At 41.1% G+C, this 18,901-nt stretch overlaps 1 protein-coding gene across 1 annotated transcript in view; it reads left to right on the top strand.

Annotated features, from left to right (window-relative positions):
* Nucleotides 1-18,901, top strand: part of LOC126234303 (solute carrier family 35 member G1-like) — a 272,461-nt gene that overhangs the window by 187,863 nt on the left and 65,697 nt on the right. The window contains exon 3 of the mRNA XM_049942993.1: nucleotides 8,262-8,371. Coding sequence (XP_049798950.1) covers nucleotides 8,262-8,371 — 110 coding nt within the window. The remainder of the gene's footprint in view (nucleotides 1-8,261; nucleotides 8,372-18,901) is intronic.

Raw genomic sequence — 18,901 nt, 5'->3', positions numbered from 1 at the left:
GAATTTCTATTCTTGAGAAAGAAGTCTATATTTTATATCCTCTCTACTTCGACCATCATCAGTTATTTTGCTCCCCAAATAGCAAAACTCCTTTACTACTTTAAGTTTCTCATTTCCTAATTCCCTCAGCATCACCCGACTTAATTCGACTACATTCCATTATCCTCGTTTTGCTTTTGTTGATGTTCATCTTATACACTCATTTTAAGACACTGTCAATCCAAAAGTATTATAATCATATATTTAAATGAAAATGTACGAAGGTAACACATTTATATTCACATATGTTACAATCAAAACTTGTTCAGACCGCCTTTAAATATTTTCATATTTTCTATTCACTGTGGTCTACAGCTCAAGGACTGGTTTTATGCAACTCTGATGCTAGTCTATCCTGTGCAAGCCTCTTCACCTCTGCATAACTATAGGAACCTATACCCATATGGACCTGTTTATTGCAGTAAAGGCTTGTTCTCCCTCCAGATTTTGTAGCCCCCCCCCCCCCCCCCCCACACATCCCTCTATTACCAAATTAATAATTCGTTGCCCATCGTTTTTCACATCACCATTCCCTCCTTTCCCATTCTATCATTTTCTTAACCCTGCATAATCGTGCCTTTTCTCCATCCTCTTCACTCTTATCCTAACCCCATGCTTCCTGCTACTCATTCTCCCACATTACATACCAAATGCAAGCGTCACAGCATAATTTAACGCTCCATCTTCTAGTTTATCCCTTCTTAATGAATGTCCTACAACTTAGAATAGGGTACTGGTATAATAATTGCCATTAATATTGTTTGTTAAGACATTCTTCTACATCCTCAATTTACAAATTTATTTCTATCAATTTAAAAATACTGCAAATATTAAATCACTTTGATAGTTTGCATATTTTATAAGAGCTTTCGCGTGAAAAGCGTCAATTCTATGGCTGTCAGGCCATCCTCGCCTTAACGGACAAGGGAATAAAATTACAATATTGAGGAAAAAATTAGACCCAGTGTGTCGATGAAAAGCAAAAGAGCGTACTTACGCCGTCGTTGACGAAGTAGTATTGAGTGATTTTCACGTGAAACATATGTCACATTTGCCATCCATTAATAGACACTGGGTAGATATTGGAGATTTTCACAGCAAAATATTACGTTGTTCCATTTATTGTTGAAATTACCTGCATTAATGCTATTTTGTCTAAAACTGACATAGTGAGACCGTGGCTATGTACAATTAATGTAGGTTAAATCTTACAAAGAAAAAAACAGCAGCCAGCCACTATTAATACTGTTATTTATTTAGGTAAATAGCGCCGTTACTTGTTTCGAACTGGCAAGTTCATCATCAGACGGCTGTTCACATGATTTTCAAGGTACACTTTACATTGTCGTTCGTTTTCAATTTTTATTATTCCACTGTGGCGAAGTATTTTTGGTGTGTTGTTCCCGTCGAAAATTCCGCGCGATTTTGTTGCGAAGTTGCAGCATTGTATTTTTCGAATATTCCTAAATATATCCAGCATTTGTGTAATTTGTACATCACCATATTGTGCAAAGCACTACACACACACACACACACACACACACACACACACACACACACACACACACCAAAAAGAGTTTGCCACATGTGAAGTTATCACAAAGATTGCAGATTTACCTGCATTAGATTCAAACGGCGGAGATTCGTCAGCAAAATGACAGTGGTTCAGATACAAATATTTTTGTTTAATTCAGCATATCCCGTTACATTCCGACATTTATGCTTGGAACTTGCCTCTTCTTAATACCTCAATCCTTCCGTTTTATACTTCCTCTTCCACTTTTTTCGTATCTGGAACATTTTGTGCTCTTCGTGTAAGTTGAACAATTACTCACTTCACCTATGTCTGAGAAATTTTCAGTTTCTAAGATGTTAAACGTTTTGGTTAAGTGACTCTGCTATACCGAGCTATTCTTAAGCATATTCTGATAATCTACATTTTTACGTCCCGTCTGATGAATCCGTTATTTTACAGTTTTGCTCCTCGCCTTTGGCGTTTCCTATCACGTGAAGTTACATAATTGTTTAGAACCGCGTTATCCTGTACAATTTCTTTATTTTTTTTTATAAAATTTAGTCAGTTTAATTTTTATTCTGATTTGGTATCCGGCAAGTTCATCTTGTATTTATTTTCTTCTGGAAGAATATTTTGATTTTCCCAGCATATTTTAGGCTCTTCTACTTCCCAAACTTTTCTAGTTACATATCGCAAGTTTCCAGCTGAAGAACTGATGCTACTTTTTCGTCCTATGTTCATTTTCATTTATTCATTCGTATCGAAAGCAAACAATGATAAAATTACACACCGCACTACCTAATGACACGTAATATCAAAACATGTAAAGCTGTCCAGAATTTTGTTAAGTCGCGGGCACTATGTTTCGCTGCTATCAAGTCCTCCATTGTGCAACTCGAAAGGCACTAACTGCCGTTCAAGAAGTGGCTGTGGTTTGCTCTTCACCACACTCATAGATCCTAGATGGGTAGGGGAGCCCCACTTTAATATACTCCTTCTGGATCAACCGACACCTGCGTAAATTCTTTTTAAAGATTTCCAGATATAGCAGTGTTCGTCATGTCCCGTGGGCACACGTTCAGTTAGTAGCATTCAGTCTGGAGGTTGAGTGTTTCGTGTCCTCCATCACCTTAACCCTTTTATCTGAGAAGGTTCGTTTGTATTTTAGATTATGTGGAGGAAACTCGTCCTAGCGCTGAGTCGTTGGTGGGCAGGTTGATATTCATACGATGGGCGTACATGTGAGGCGCGTGATTTGGATGTCGTGTTCATGGAGGCAACTTCTCCTCTGATACCTGGTGTAGCGGTTCCTGACCGAACAGTAACGTTTATGACGTAGTAGTGACCTCAAGCTACGAGTGATAAGTCTACATGTGACATTCGGACAAGCGTCGACTTGTTTAGCATGACTGGATCTGTACAAAACAGTAGACGGATTTACCACCGTCTGCAGCTCTTCGTAGGTCTCATGTCTCTTCACTATAAAATGAACGTGCTGGTGCACGGTCTTGACTGCTTCCATAGAATGACTTTTTGTTTACTTGTTTACGAAGTCACGCACATGAGGTACAGCAATAAGAAAGTGGGACTGCTCGTCTTATGATCCATTAATCGTGGTATGTTAGTCCGAGACTCTTTTTCGAACTTTAACTCTGTCCCCACACCGTGACGCGTTTCACCAACCTGTTCAGCTAACGAGCAGTTTATTACAAAAACTGCTATGCCCCTGTGGAGCCTCGAGGAATGCAGTGGACGGAAACCCTTAGAGCTGTGAGAGTTACGAACTCATAAGGAAACATCACCAACTCGACCTCGTATTTTAAGAAGGAAAAAGCACACTTGTAGGTTATCCTGTGCCAAAATTTGGGCCATTATTCTGATAGCACGCAGCTATGACGTTCTGAAAGTGCAGCTTTTAAACAGGCAGGCGCATCGCTTGTTTGTCACTCGCTCCGCCCCGCCCCTGTGCGACCGTTTAATGCCCGAGCGCCAAGTACTTTACCGCGAAGTGATGGTGCAAATGGCTCTGAGCACTATGGGACTTTTCATCTGAGGTCATCAGTCCCCTAGAACTTAGAACTACTTAAACCTAACTAACCTAAGGACATTACACACATCCACGCCCGAGGCTGGATTCAAACCTGCGACCGTAGTGGTCGCGCGGTTCCAGACTGTAGCGCCTAGAACCGCTCGGCCACTCCGGCCGGCTTCCCTGAATCACTTCGGCAAATGCCGGGATGGTTCCTTTGAAAGGGCACGGTCGACATCCTTCCTCATCCTTCCCTAATCTATGGCTACCTCATTACCCAGCTTTTTAGATGTAATAACATGGGCTATTTTTCGCGACGCAATACCATGGTTGTCCTTGAAAGCGTACATCGACACAGCAGATGCTTTAAACTCTTTTAGTCCCATCTCCAATGCGGTTTGATCGCTTCACATTGTGTATCGTCATCTGTTTCCTGAAAGCGTCATTAAACATATCTACATCTGCATGACTACTCTGGACGTTACACTTAAGTGCCTGGCAGAGGGTTCATCGAACACCCTTGACAATAATTTTCTATTTTTCCACTCTCGAACAGCGCTCCCTTGGAATCTGAGTTGTTCGTAACTGTAATTCCTAGGTATTTATATGAATTTTCGGCCTTTAGATTTGATTCATTTATCGTGTAACCAAAGTTTAATGGATTCCTTTTACCATTAATGTGGATAACCTCACACTTTCAATTATTTAGGGTCAACTGCCAATTTTAGCACCATATAGATACCTCATTTAAAACATTTTTCAGTTGGTTTTGACGTGATCATTTATCTAGTCGATAAATGACACAATCGTCTGAAAACAACCTAAGACGGCTGCTCAGATTGCCTCCTAAATCGTTTATATAGATAAGAAACAGCAAAGGGCCTATAACACTACCTTGGGGAATGCAAGAGATCCCATCTGTTTTATTCGACGACTTTCTGTCAGTTATTACGAACTGTGACCTCACCGATAGCAATTCACGGATCTAGTCACATAACTGAGATGATATTCCATAAGCACGGAATTTCACGACAAGCCACTTGTGAGGTAATGTGTCAAAAGCGTTCTGGAAATCTGGAAATACTGAATCAATTTGAAATCCCTTGTCAATAGCGCTCAACATTTCATGTGAGTAAAGAACTGAGTGTTTCACAAAAACGATGTTTTCTACATCCGTGTTGACTGTGTGTCAATAGATCGTTCTCTTCGAGGTAATTCATAACGTTCGAACACAATATATGTTACAAAACCCTGCTGCATATCGACGTTTATGATGTGGACCTGTAATTTAGTGTCCCGGCGGGGTCAAGGATTTTCTCTGCCTCGTGATGACTGGGTGTTCTGTGCTGTCCTTAGGTTAGTTAGGTTTAACTAGTTCTAAGTTCTAGGGGACTAATGACCATAGCTGTTAAGTCCCATAGTGCTCAGAGTCTGTTTCAGTCTGTAATTTAGTGGATCTCTCCTACTACCTTTCTTGAATATTGGTGTGACTTTCCAGTCTTTGGGTACGGATCTGTAGTAGAGCTAATGGTTGTATATGACTATTAAGTATGGAGCTATTCTACCAGCGTATTCTGAAAGGAACCTACCTGGTATAAAGACTGGACCGGAAGACTTGACTCTGATAAGCGATTTAAGTTGCTTCAGTATTCCGAGGATATCTGTCACTAAGTTACTGATGTTGGCAGCTGTTCCTGATTAGAATTCTGAAATATTTACTTCGTCTTCTTTGGTGAAGGAATTTCGGAAGGCTGTCTTTAGTAACTTTGCTTTAGCAACACTGTCATCGATAGTATTTCCACTCCTATTGCGTAGAGAAGGCACTGATTGTGTACATCTAGACTGTGTTGATCTTAGTAATCGAAAGTTCCCCTTGCTGGTCCTGAAAAGCAGATTCATATTCTTTCCACATGTACGAAAGGCAACAGCTCTTTTCATATACTCCTCTCTTACGCACGGGGCAAAGTGTTATCGTGATTGGGCCTTAAGTGCGCGCATTGGAGCCGAGCTAGGGACAAACAAGCGATGCTCCCTGGTGTTTAAAAAATGTACTTTCAGACGGTCTTAAGTATCAGAATAATGGTCCAAGATTTCCAACGGGATCGACTGCTTCTGCTGATACTTTGCACGTTTGCTTTTTCCTCCTTAAAATACGTGACGTGAGCTCCTATACGTCGTGAGTGATCTGTTGTGGGGCTCTAAATTTCCGAGTATGCTGCATGCTGCACATACGCAATAGAGAGAAGTTATAACCTGTTGTGACTGAACTCACTCTTGTTATGGAAATGTAATTGGTGCTTTCCTGTCTTCCTAATCATTGATATGATGTCTGCATTGTTTTTGCGGCACACTGAAAAGCTACACAGCGTCCTGATACTTTTTCCTGCTGGTGTTTCCCTACAGGAGAGACGAAGTATCTGAAAGCAAAAAGTATTTACATTTTACAGAGAGAAACATACACTATGCCTAAATAAGAATCTAAGTACACAAACGTGTTTTAATGAAAGTTATTACAAGAGTGAGAAATCAGAGTTGTTGGACAAGAAAAGTAATTTTCGTTGTTATATGGCACTTGGTAAGAAAACAAGATACAAAGGACAAAGCAAAAAGGCGCTATTTACTGTGTTCTATATATTGTCTGATGTGTCTGCAAGTATATATTTTCTGGAACAAATGAGTGTATATGTTCTGAAATGTTTGGATGACACCTCTCCTATTCTTTCCGTTCTCAGGAGTGCAGGCATTTGACAATAACTTCCACTATGAATTCTGTTTCGGTCATTAATAAACTCTGTTGTCACTGGTTGTTCCTGCATTTTGTTACTATACTTCGATTTTTCCGTAAAACATCACCTACTCGACCTCGTTATGGGGGAAGAAGCAAACGTGCAAGGTATCAACCGCAGCAATCGATCCCGCGGGTAATATTGGGTTATTATTCTGATAGTAAGCTATTACACCAACAAATGCAAAACGAGGATAATGGAATATAGTCGAATTAAGTCGGGTGATGCTGAGGGAATTAGATTAGGAAATGAGTAGTAAAGGTGTTTTGCTATTTGGGGAGCAAAATAACTGATGATGGTCGAAGTAGAGAGGATATAAAATGTAGACTGGCAATGGCAAGGAAAGTGTTTCTGAAGAAGACAAATTTTTTATCATCGAGTATAGATTTAAGTGTCAGGAAGTCGTTTCTAAAAGTATTTGTATGGAGTGTAGCCATGTATGGAAGTGAAACATGGACGATAAATAGTTTGGACAAGAAGAGAATAGAAGATTTCGAAATGTGGTGCTACAGAAGAATCCTGAAGATTAGATGGGTAGATCACGTAACTAATGAGGAGGTATTGAATAGAATTGGGGAGGAGTCTGCGGCACAACTTGACAAGAAGAAGGGTCCGGTTGGTAGGACATGTTCTGAGGCATCAAGGGATGACCAATTTAGTATTGGAGGGCAGCGTGGAGGGTAAAAATCGTAGAGGGAGACCAAGAGATGAATACACTAAGCAGGCTGCAGTAGGTACTGCGAGATGAAGAAGCTTGCACAGGATAGAGTAGCATGGAGAGCTGCATCGAACCAGTCTCAGGACTGAAGACCACAACAACAACAACAGCAACAAGCAGTTATGACCTTCTGAAAAAATACAGCTTTTAAACACTCTCACAAATCGTTTGTTTGATCCTAGCTCCGCCCCACTGCGTACGCCTTGGCCCAAGCCCGATACCACTTTGCCCTGTCCGTACCAGAGAAGTGTATTAAAACTGCTGTTGCCTTTTGTAAATATGAAAAGAAGGGAAATCTGCCTTTCAGGATAGTCAAAAGGAACTTTAGATTATTAAAACAAAAAAAAAGCGATCTGTACATCTGGAGCCTATGTATTGAAACAAGCTTTCAGTTCATAGTGCTGTGGAATGTGGGAAAAAAACCGCAAATTGGCATTCATAAGAAGAAGAACAACACCAAAAATGCAACAGGAGCGTAATAGTAAGAAATTGTCCACGCAACCTGCCACTGACGATGCCTTGCAGAAAATAAAGGCGAAACGCGAATGGCACTAAAATTGTGTTTTATTCAGTTGCTGTCAGACGGTCCATAAGTAAAAATTATCAATATACCGGAAAATTATACAGTCTGTCTTGCTAGTCCCTCATAAACACACTTTCATCATTCGCGTGCCAAACTGCACAGCGGACATCTCTCGCAACACCGGCAATTTTGGTTCTGACGTGTAAACGAAAATGGCTACTCAAAACAGACGAGAGTCAATACTGGAATAAAATGCGAGGGGCGCTGCGGTACACGCCGTTGTCTCGAGTGGTCAACTGAGACAAGGAAGTCGGTCGTGTAGATGGGGCTTAAGGACACAGCTGACGCCATTACAGACAGTACGCAGATGTTTTGGGCAACGTATAATTATTTTGGCTGTTTGTGTACCGTATAGCTGCTGCCAAAGCGGAAGTTGCGTACCCTTACGTAAGGTAGTTTAGTGTAGTGAGCGGTCGCCACTGCTGCTGCTGCTGCTGGTGGTGGTGGTGCGTGTCAACGACTCTGCCGCTGGCTTTTTCCGGCAGCCGGCAGGTGCGCGCGATCCTCTTAGCGCGCTGATCCCCGCTGCGTGCTGCCAGCCGTGCCGTGCCGTGCTGTGACGCGCCCCGCGCCTGCCTGCCCTGTTGCAGCCGAGTACAGTTCGCTGTTCCCCCCGTGGAGCGCCGAGATGCTGCCCACGGCACCTCCGCCACCGGCGCCGGACCCTGCGGACGCGGCCGTCGACGCCGCGCGCCACGAGGTCAGTTCCGCAGCCGCAGGCCGCTGTGCGCCACCCCCAGCCGCTCACCGGCCGTCCTCCACAGTTCCTCACACTTGCACCGGCATGCCTTACTCCTCCGTAGACGATGACTTCGAAGTAAGTATGTGGCCTCACATAAGCTGTTCATACAGTGGTGGTACCTTCAGTATCTTCAACACTACTTACCGACGACTTTGTCAAGAATGTGAATGTGTCGAGTGCAGTGTGGAAACAAGTGGAAGTCTTCACTACTACTCCAATCATCATCCTTCGAGGTTTCAAGCACTCTCGTCTTACAAGGGAACCTCCCCATCGCACCTCCCTCAGATTTAGTTATAAGTTGGCACAGTGGATAGGCCTCGAAAAACTGAACACAGATCAATCGAGAAAACAAGAAGAAGTTGTGTGGAACTATGAAAAAAATAAGCAAAATATACAAACTGAGTAGTCCATGCGTAACATAGGCAACATCATGGAGGGTGTAAGATCAGGAGCGCCGTGGTCCCGTGGTTAGCTTCAGCAGCTGCGGAACGAGAGGTCCTTGGTTCAATTCTTCCCTGAAGATTAATTCTTTATTTTCAGACAATTATTTTAGAAGCTGCACAGGTACGCAGAGCAGTATTGTTTACGGGATCGTGTGTCAGTTATCAAAGTTCAGGCACTCACACATAATCAACTTCACTCTCCAAAATTCCAGGACATGTTCACATTTGCTTGGAAATATGCAGGATTTGGCGGTCTACACACGGAAAGATTTGAAAACGTTAAAAACATATGTTTTGAAAGAGCACAGGGAAAACTGTGCGACTGTGAAACTGTTGTATTCATTTGTTGCAGTTTATGTGACAAACTCTTATGTTTTCATTACTTTTTTGGGAGTGATTATTACATCCACAAGAAAACCTACATCGGGCAAGGTAGAAGAATATTTTTACCTATTCGCCAAGTGTACAAGTTAGGTGAGTCGACAACATATTCCTGTCATGTGACGCACATGCCGTCACCAGTGTCGTATAGAATATATCAGACGTGTTTTCCTTTGGAGGAATCGGTTGACCGATGACCTTGCGATCAAATGTTTTCGGTTCCCATTGGAGAGGCACGTCCTTTCGTGTACTAATCGCACGGTTTTGCGGTGCGGTCGCAAAACACAAACACTAAACTTATTACAGTGAACAGAGACGTCAATGAACGAACGGACAGATCATAACTTTGCGAATATAAAGAAAGTAATCTTTTTCACTAGAGGGAAGATTTGAACGACGGATCTCTCGTTCCGCAGCTGCTCACGCTAACCATAGGACCATGGCACTCCTGTGCTCACGCTATCCTTGATGTTGCCTATCTTGCACATGGACTACTCAGTTTGTATATTTTGCTTATTTTTTTCATAGTTCCACACAACTTCTTGTTTTGTCGATTGATCTGTGTTCAGTTTTTCAAGGACTATCCACTGTGCCAACTTATAACTAAATCTAAGGGCGGTGGGATGGGGAGGTTCCCTTGTTAGGTGAAGCTGTGTTTAATCCTTATGACCTAAACATTTTTGAAACTGCCGTATCTGCATCTATTCTGTTACACAATACACCGCCGCCGTCCATTGTGACACGAAGGATATTTAGCGTCGTAATACTTCTCATCCCATTTACTACATTCGCGGAGATGACTTGTGAAATTGATTGCTTTAAGGCAAGTCTCCATCCAAGAATTTAACTTTTCTTTGCTGATTTCAACCGAATTTTAAAATCACAGCGCGGTCCCTCCCGTCGGAGGTTCGAGTCCTCCCTCGGGCGTGGGTGTGTGTGCTGTTCTTAGCATAAGTTAAGGTTACAAGGTATGAAATGAGCGTTAAGATACAAATGTGTCGATAGCGAAGGTTTGTTGTGAACGAGCCTCAATTTTTTTGTTTGGTTGGTATGACATCTGTCAAAGATATTTAGTATACATCAAGTCATGGAACAAACGACATCATATGTTTTCATCGTGTTAACAATGTCGAATTTTGGACCAGAAAGTGATGATTTGCGGAAAGCATTAATTTTTTGTTTTCATTTGAAAAAAAGTGCTGCAGAGTCGCATCGAATGCTTGTCGAGGCATATGGTGATCGTGCTCTATCAGAAGCAACATGCAAAAGATGGTTGCAACGGTTCAGAAATAATGATTTTGACGTAATAAATGAAGAACGTGGAAGACCACAAAAAAAAAAAAAATTCGAAGACGCCGAATTGCAAGCAATATTGGATGAAGATGATACTTTGAGTCAGAAACAAATGGTAGCAATGCTAAATGTTGCAGAACAAACAATTTCTGACCGTTTGAAAGCTGTGGGAAAGATCCAAAAGTGTGGAAAATGGGTGCCACATGAATTGAATGAAAGACAGATGGAAAACCGAAAAACCATTTGTCAAATTTTGCTTCAAAGACATGAAAGAAAATCAGTTTTATATCGAATTGTTACTGGCGATGAAAAATGGATTTATTTTAAGAATCCTAAACGGGACAACCATCAACATCGACTGCAAAACCAGATCGATTCGGCAAGAACACAATGCTCTGTGTTTGGTGGCATCAGAAAGGTGTGATGTATCATGACCTTCTAAAACCCGATGAAACTATGAATACTAATCGCTACAGACAACAAATGATCAATTTGAACTATGCATTGATCGAAAAAAGACCAGAATGGGCCAGAAGACATGGCAAAGTTATTTTTTTACACGACAATGCACCTGCACACAAAGCAAAACTGGTTCAGGATACAATCAAAACACTTGGCTGGGAGCTGCTACCCCACCCGCCGTATTCACCAGACTTGGCCCCTTCCGACTACAATTTTTTTTTCATCAATGGAACACGCATTGGCTGAGGAACGCTTCGTTTCCTACGAAGAAGTCGAAAATTGGGTGTCTGATTTGTTTGCTTCAAAAGACGAACATTTATATTGGCGTGGTGTCCACAAATTGCCAGAAAGGTGGTCAAAATGTATAGAAAGCAATAGTCAGTACTTTGAACAAAATGTTTTTACTTTTCAATTCAAAATTAGTGTTTCATTTTCGCAAAAAACTCTCATTTCTTACCGGTACACCTGGTAGTTTAAGTAGTGTGTAAGTCTAGGGACCGATGACCTCAGCAGTTTGGTCCCTGAGGAATTCACACACATTTGAACATTAAAATCATATTTATGACGTAAAGATGTAACAATACCCAAGCTCCGAAGTACAGAAGTTTATTGGTTTTTGTGTTTTGAATTCTTAATACGACTTAAGTGGTATTTTTAAAAAACCCTATTTCAGTACTTAGACCTCAATTTCCACATTCCAGATTTTTAGTTACATTGACAAAACATCCTGCAACAGTGCTAAGCATTCATTTTATGAGACATGTTATTAATTTACTTTCAGTATTTTTATCGAGTTTAGAAATTGAATTTTCCTTAATTATCCGTATATAAATGTGATAGTAAAACAGACAAATTACATTTTGGATGGTATTAATAAAATAGCTACAGTGACCAGCATTTCCCGGTATTTTTAATATCTCGCACACAAAGTGACTGGCCCCGTGCCTTGCTGATACAGCGATTGCAAGCCGCATGGGTAACTACAATCGCTTTAAATCGAAGGGCACATTCAAATCACCGGGTATCAACGGAACGCGCGGAATGAACGCGTCTCCACTGACGGCATAGCCCGTGATGGTGTCCGTTATTACGTTCTGCAGTAGGTTCTTCACGGCCAGCCTTGTTCCACTGCATATGTGCCAACGGCAGCTAACCAATAAATAAGACTTTGCAGTCATGTTTCTGTAAAATTCTCGCGCTTTCGCTCGTCCTGCAATCTAGTGACGTCTGATGGTACTATCTGCAAGTTGAGTCTTGCTGCTGTAATTTATTCTCGCGCTATAAATTACAATCAGTTTACCACAATATATTTCGTTTATTACGCATTTAATTTTTCATTAAGTTTATTCATCGTTTTATCTGAATTGAGAAACTTGAAGTAAATAGACTAAGAACTGTGAAGTAAATCGGTCAGGTACTTTTCGAGATGTTTGGCAACAACGTTTCAAACATTCCACGTGGGAAAAAATATCTAAAAACAAAGATGATGTGACTTACCAAACGAAAGCGCTGGCACGTCGATAGACACAAACATACACACAAAATTCAAGCTTTTGCAACAAACTGTTGCCTCATGAGGAAAGAGGGAAGGAGAGGGAAAGACGAAAGGATGTGGGTTTTAAGGGAGAGGGTAAGGAGTCATTCCAATCCCGGGAGCGGAAAGACTTACCTTAGGGGGAAAAAAGGACGGGTATACACTCGCACACACACACATATCCATCCACACATATCCAGACACAAGCAGACATATTTAAAGACAAAGATATATATATATATATATCCAATGTCCACCCTAATGTTCATTAGGGGATCGTGCAGAAATATGAAGTAAATTAATCAAGAACTTTTATAAAATTTTTGGTAACAACGGTTCCCCTTTGTATGTTACATGTTTAAAGTCAAATTACGAAATCTTATGTAAACAGTGGTCTTCCTCTTGTCTTGAAGTAAAGTGAGCAAAATGTCATCAACATAGGAATAAAACTGTAGATTTGTATGAATTCCAAACAAACAAACGCACACTCTTCTTTATTTATACAGATAGAAAGTGCAAATACCTCAAGAGTACTTCCTGCAAAAATTCCATTGAGACTCCGTTAGTATCTGTGTTTTAGTTGGGTTTGCCCACAGAAAAACAAATTCACCTGAAAACTGAGTTAAAAATTTTATTGAAACACGAATACTAGTACAAGACACACGCCCATTAAAATTCACCAGCACCTCTCGTTTTCCTTTCCTGCACCTCTGATCCTTCCTCTTCTTTTAATTTCGAGATCAAGATAACTTTTCTCTTGAAATTTTCCCTGTCTGGACAGGATCTTGTGGCCTGCTTGATCCGCCGCTGGTCTCTAGATAAGCAGATCTTCTTCTGGGAGGGTACTAAAGTCATGGAGGGACTCCTGTTTTCTTCACTCTTCAAACATCCGGTATGAAACTGAGAAAGAGCTTCTACAAGACCAAAAACTATCTCTCTTTTTCTTTTGCTTTCTTTACCCTTGGGACACTAGGGCCAAATGACAATGCGCAAACTGTCATTTGCATTTTGTGTCTTGCCGTCAGTGTATATTGCCAATAGCGCAGTAGATGCAAGTCTCTGATAAGCAGGTACTTACTGTCTTGACCACTTTGGCAACTGTCAGCGTGCCATGGTTCCTCGCACAGACCATATTTCAAATATTTCTTAGACGTACTTGTTATCGGATTTTAGCCAAATAGTTTTGGGATCTAAGAGTAAACACTCCGAAGATGAGAAATAGCCATTAAATTGATTTCGAAAAAAAATGAGGTTTTAGGGTGGAGTCTCTGCTTAATAATTTCCGTGGTCCCGAGTTTCCCACTTTTACCAATTAACAGCGCGTAAATTCTTGATTCCTCTCCGATGGAGAGATCCCGAAATATTGAGAGTGATTCTTCTAGTGAGGGGGGATACTTTGTTTTACACTTTCCTAGTTTTGGCCGTAATTCGTAAGGTTGGTTGATGCTGTTCTCCGATTCCTCGGCTTGCCAGCTAGACATTGTAGTGCAACTGCTGCATCCTGCCTCATCAACCACCTGCCTAATATAGTCATCTCTAGACCTGCTCTTGCGAGTCTCTCCTTCCACTCTAGTTGTTAGCTCACACCATTGCAATTTATTGAACATTTTTAAGATACTCTCTTTCTCATTAGGTAGGCCAATAACAAATCGCGCAGAGCTTCTTTGTATCAGTTGTTACATGCTAACACCCTTTGCTGCGTCTCTCGAGTTCGGAACCATTTCAGAAGAAAGATCTGGTGCGAAATTTCAAAGCGACATCTACATCCACATGATTACTCTGCGATTCATAGTTATGTGCCTGGCAGAGGGTTCATCGAACCACCTTCAAGCTCTTTCTCTACCGTTCCATTGTCGAACCTCGCTCGGGAAAAAGAGAACTTAAATCTGTCTGTCCGAGCTCTGATTTCTCCATGTGTAGGTGGGCACCAACAGAGTATTTTCGCAATCGGAGGAGAAAGATGGTGATTGAAATTTCATGAGAAGATCCTGCCACAAAGAGAAACACCTTTGTTTTAATGATTGTCTCCCAACTCACGTGTCATGTCTGTGGTAGTCTCTCCCCTTTTTCACGACAGCACAAAACCAGCTGTCTTTCATTGAACTTCTTACATGTCCTCCGTCAGTTCGATCTGATGTGAATCCCAAAACACGCACGAATATTTCAGAAGAGGGTGGACAAGCATGGTGTAAACAGCCCCTTTAGTTGCACTTTCTAAGTGTTCTGCAAATAAATCGCAGCCTTTGGTTTGCTTCATACACAACATTATCTATGTGATCGTTTCAATCTAAATTACTCGTAATTCTATCCCTAAGTATTTAGTTGAATTTTCAGCCTTTAGATATGTCTGAAATATAGCGGGTCAATTTAATACTCATTTTTATGACTTCATACTTTCCGTTATTTAGAGTCAATTGCCACTTTTCACACCATACAGACATCTTGTCTAAACCATTCTGCAATTGGTTTTGATCATCTGATGGCTTTAAAAGACGGTAAATAACTGCATCATTTGCAAACAATCTAAGAAGGCTGCTCAGATTGTCTCCTATGTCGTTTATGTAGATCAGGAAGAGCAGAGGGCCTATAACACTTCCTTGCGGTACGCCAGATATTACATCTGGTTTGCTCGATGACTTTCCGTCAGTTACTACGAACTGTGACATTTGTAACAGGGTTAGGAACAGTGTATAAAGCCTACTGGAAACTTAAAAATATGGAATCAATTTGAGATCCTCTGTCGATAGCATTCATTACTTCATGAGAATAAAGAGCTAGTTGTGCTCCACAAGGACGATATTTTATGAACCCATGCTGACTATTTGTCAGTAAATCGTTTTCTTCGAGGTGATTCATAATGTTCGAGCGCAGTATATGTTCCAGAATCCTACTACTAATCGACATTAGTCATATGGATGAGCAATTCAGCGCGTTACTCTAGTTTCCTTTCTTGGATATTGGTGTGACTTGCGCATGCTTCCTGTGGTGTCAGCGCCAGACACCGCACTTGCTAGGTGGTAGCCTTTAAATCGGCCGCGGTCCGTTAGTATACGTCGGACCCGCGTGTCGCCACTATCAGTGATTGCAGACCGAGCGACCCACACGGCAGGTCTAGTCTAGAGAGCCTCCCTAGCACTCGCCCCAGTTGTACAGCCGACTTTGCTGGCGATGGTTCACTGTCTACATACGCTCTCATTTGCAGAGACGACAGTTTAGCATAGCCTTCAGCAACGTCATTTGCTACGACCTAGCAAGGCGCCATAGTCAGTTACTATAAGAAATATGCTCAAGAATGTATTCCGAACATATAACATTGTGAATCATGTACCGTCAAGGGAAGAGTTAAATAATTAAGCAAATTCCAGTGTTACATTGTTGATTTTCTTTATTTAAACTTACTTGTCACCTGAATATGTTTTTTTTTTATATTTCATTTTATCTGTTTCTAATGTTGTTGTTGTTGTCTTCAGTCCTGAGACTGGTTTGATGCAGCTCTCCATGCTACTCTATCCTGTGCAAGCTTCTTCATCTACCAGTACCTACTGCAACCTACATCCTTCTGAATCTGCTTAGTGTATGCATCTCTTGGTCTCCCCCTACGATTTTTACCCTCCTCGCTGCCCTCCAATACTAAATTGGTCATCCCTTGATGCCTCAGAACATGTCCTACCAACCGATCCCTTCTTCTGGTCAAGTTGTGCCACAAACTCCTCTTCTCCCCTATCATATTCAGTACCTCCTCATTAGTTATGTGATCTACCCATCTAATCTTCAGCATTCTTCTGTAGCACCACATTTCGAAAGCTTCTATTCTCTTCTTGTCCAAACTATTTATCGTCTATGTTTCACTTCCATACATGGCTACACTCCATACAAATACTTTCAGAAAAGACTTTCTGACATTTAAATCTATACTCGATGTTAACAAATTTCTCTTCTTCAGAAACGATTTCCTTGCCATTGCCAGTCTACATTTTATATCCTCTCTACTTCGACCATCATCAGTTATTTTGCTCCCCAAATAGCAAAAAATCTTTTACTACTTTAAGTGACTCATTTCCTAATCTAATACCCTCAACATCACCCGACTTAATTCGACTACATTCCATTATCCTCGTTTTGCTTTTGTTGATGTTCATCTTATATCCTCCCTTCAAGACACCATCTATTCCGTTCAACTGCTCTTCCAAGTCCTTTGCTGTCTCTGACAGAATTACAATGTCATCGGCGAACCTCAAAGTTTTTATTTCTTCTCCATGGATTTTCATACCTACTCCGAATTTTTCTTTTGTTTCCTTTACTGCTTGCTGAATATACAGATTGAATAACATCGGGGAGAGGCTACAACCCTGTCTTACTCCCTTCCCAACCACTGCTTCCCTTTCATGTCCCTCGACTCTTATAACTGCCATCTGGTTTCTGTACAAATTGTAAATAGCCTTTCGCTCCCTGTATTTTACCCCTGCCACCTTTAGAATTTGAAAGACAGTATTCCAGTCAACATTGTGAAAAGCTTTCTCTAAGTCTACAAATGCTAGAAACGTAGGTTTGCCTTTGCTTAATCTTTCTTCTAAGATAAGTCGTAAGATCAGTATTGCCTCACGTGTTCCAGTACTTCTACGGAATCCAAACTGATCTTCCCCGAGGTCGGCTTCTACTAGTTTTTCCATTCGTCTGTAAAGAATTCGTGTTAGTATTTTGCAGCTGTGGCTTATTAAACATTGTTCGGTAATTCTCACATCTGTCAACACCTGCTTTCTTTGGGATTGGAATTATTTTATTCTTCTTGAAGTCTGAGGGTATTTCGCCTGTTTCATACATCTTGCTCACCAGATGGTAGAGTTTTGTCAGGACTGGCTCTCCCAAGGCCGTCAGTAGTTCCAGTGGAATGTTGTCTACTTCGGGGGCCTTGTTTCGACTCAGGTCTGTCAGTGCTCTGTCAAACTCTTCACGCAGTATCGTATCTCCCATTTCATCTTCATCTACATCCTCTTCCATTTCCATAATATTGTCCTCAAGTACATCGCCCTTGTATAGACCCTGAATATACTCATTCCACCTTTCTGCTTTCCCTTCTTTGCTTAGAACTGGGTTTCCATCTGAGCTCTTGATGTTCATACAAGTGGTTCTCTTATCTCCAAAGGTCTCTTTAATTTTCCTGTAGGCAGTATCTATCTTACCCCTAGTGAGATAAGCCTCTACATCCTTACATTTGTCCTCTAGCCATCCCTGCTTAGCCATTTTGAACTTCCTGTCGATCTCATTTTTGAGACGTTTGTATTCTGTTTTGCCTGCTTCAATTACTGCATTTTTATATTTTCTCCTTTCATCAATTAAATTCAATATTTCTTCTGTTACCCAAGGATTTCTACTAGCCCTCATCTTTTTACCTACTTGATCCTCTGCTGCCTTCACTACTTCATCCCTCAAAGCTACCCATTCTTCTTCTACTGTATTTCTTTCCCCCATTCCTGTCAATTGTTCCCTTATGCTCTCCCTGAAACTCTGTACAACCTCTGGTTCTTTCAGTTTATCCAGGTCCCATCTTCTTAAATTCCCACCTTTTTGCAGTTTCTTCAGTTTTAATCTACAGGTCATAACCAATAGATTGTGGTCAGAGTCCACATCTGCCCCTGGAAATGTCTTACAATTTAAAACCTGGTTCCTAAATCTCTGTCTTACCATTATATAATCTATCTGATACCTTTTAGTATCTCCAGGGTTCTTCCATGTATACAACCTTCTATCATGATTCTTAAACCAAGTGTTAGCTATGATTAAGTTGTGCTCTGTGCAAAATTCTACCAGGCGGCTTCCTCTTCCATTTCTTAGCCCCAATCCATATTCACCTACTACGTTTCCTTCTCTCCCTTTTCCTACACTCGAATTCCAGTCACCCATGACTATTAAATTTTCGTCTCCCTTCACTATCTGAATAATTTCTTTTATTTCATCATACATTTCTTCAATTTCTTCGTCATCTGCAGAGCTAGTTGGCATATAAACTTGTACTACTGTAGTAGGTGTGGGCTTCGTATCTATCTTGGCCACAATAATGCGTTCATTAAGCTGTTTGTAGTAGCTTACCCGATTTCCTATTTTCCTATTCATTATTAAACCTACTCCTGCATTACCCCTATTTGACTTTGTGTTTATAACCCTGTAGTCACCTGACCAGAAGTCTTGTTCCCCCTGCCACCGAACTTCACTAATTCCCACTATATCTAACTTTAACCTATCCATTTCCCTTTTCAAATTTTCTAACCTACCTGCCCGATTAAGGGATCTGACATTCCACGCTCCGATCCGTAGAACGCCAGTTTTCTTACTCCTGATAACGACATCCTCTTGAGTAGTCCCCGCCCGGAGATCCGA

This window comes from Schistocerca nitens, chromosome 1 (genome assembly GCF_023898315.1).
Source record: "Schistocerca nitens isolate TAMUIC-IGC-003100 chromosome 1, iqSchNite1.1, whole genome shotgun sequence".
NCBI classification, from domain to species: Eukaryota; Metazoa; Arthropoda; class Insecta; order Orthoptera; family Acrididae; genus Schistocerca; species Schistocerca nitens.
The sequence above is the reverse complement of the archived record's forward strand: the minus strand, read 5'-3'. Positions and strand labels throughout refer to the sequence as shown.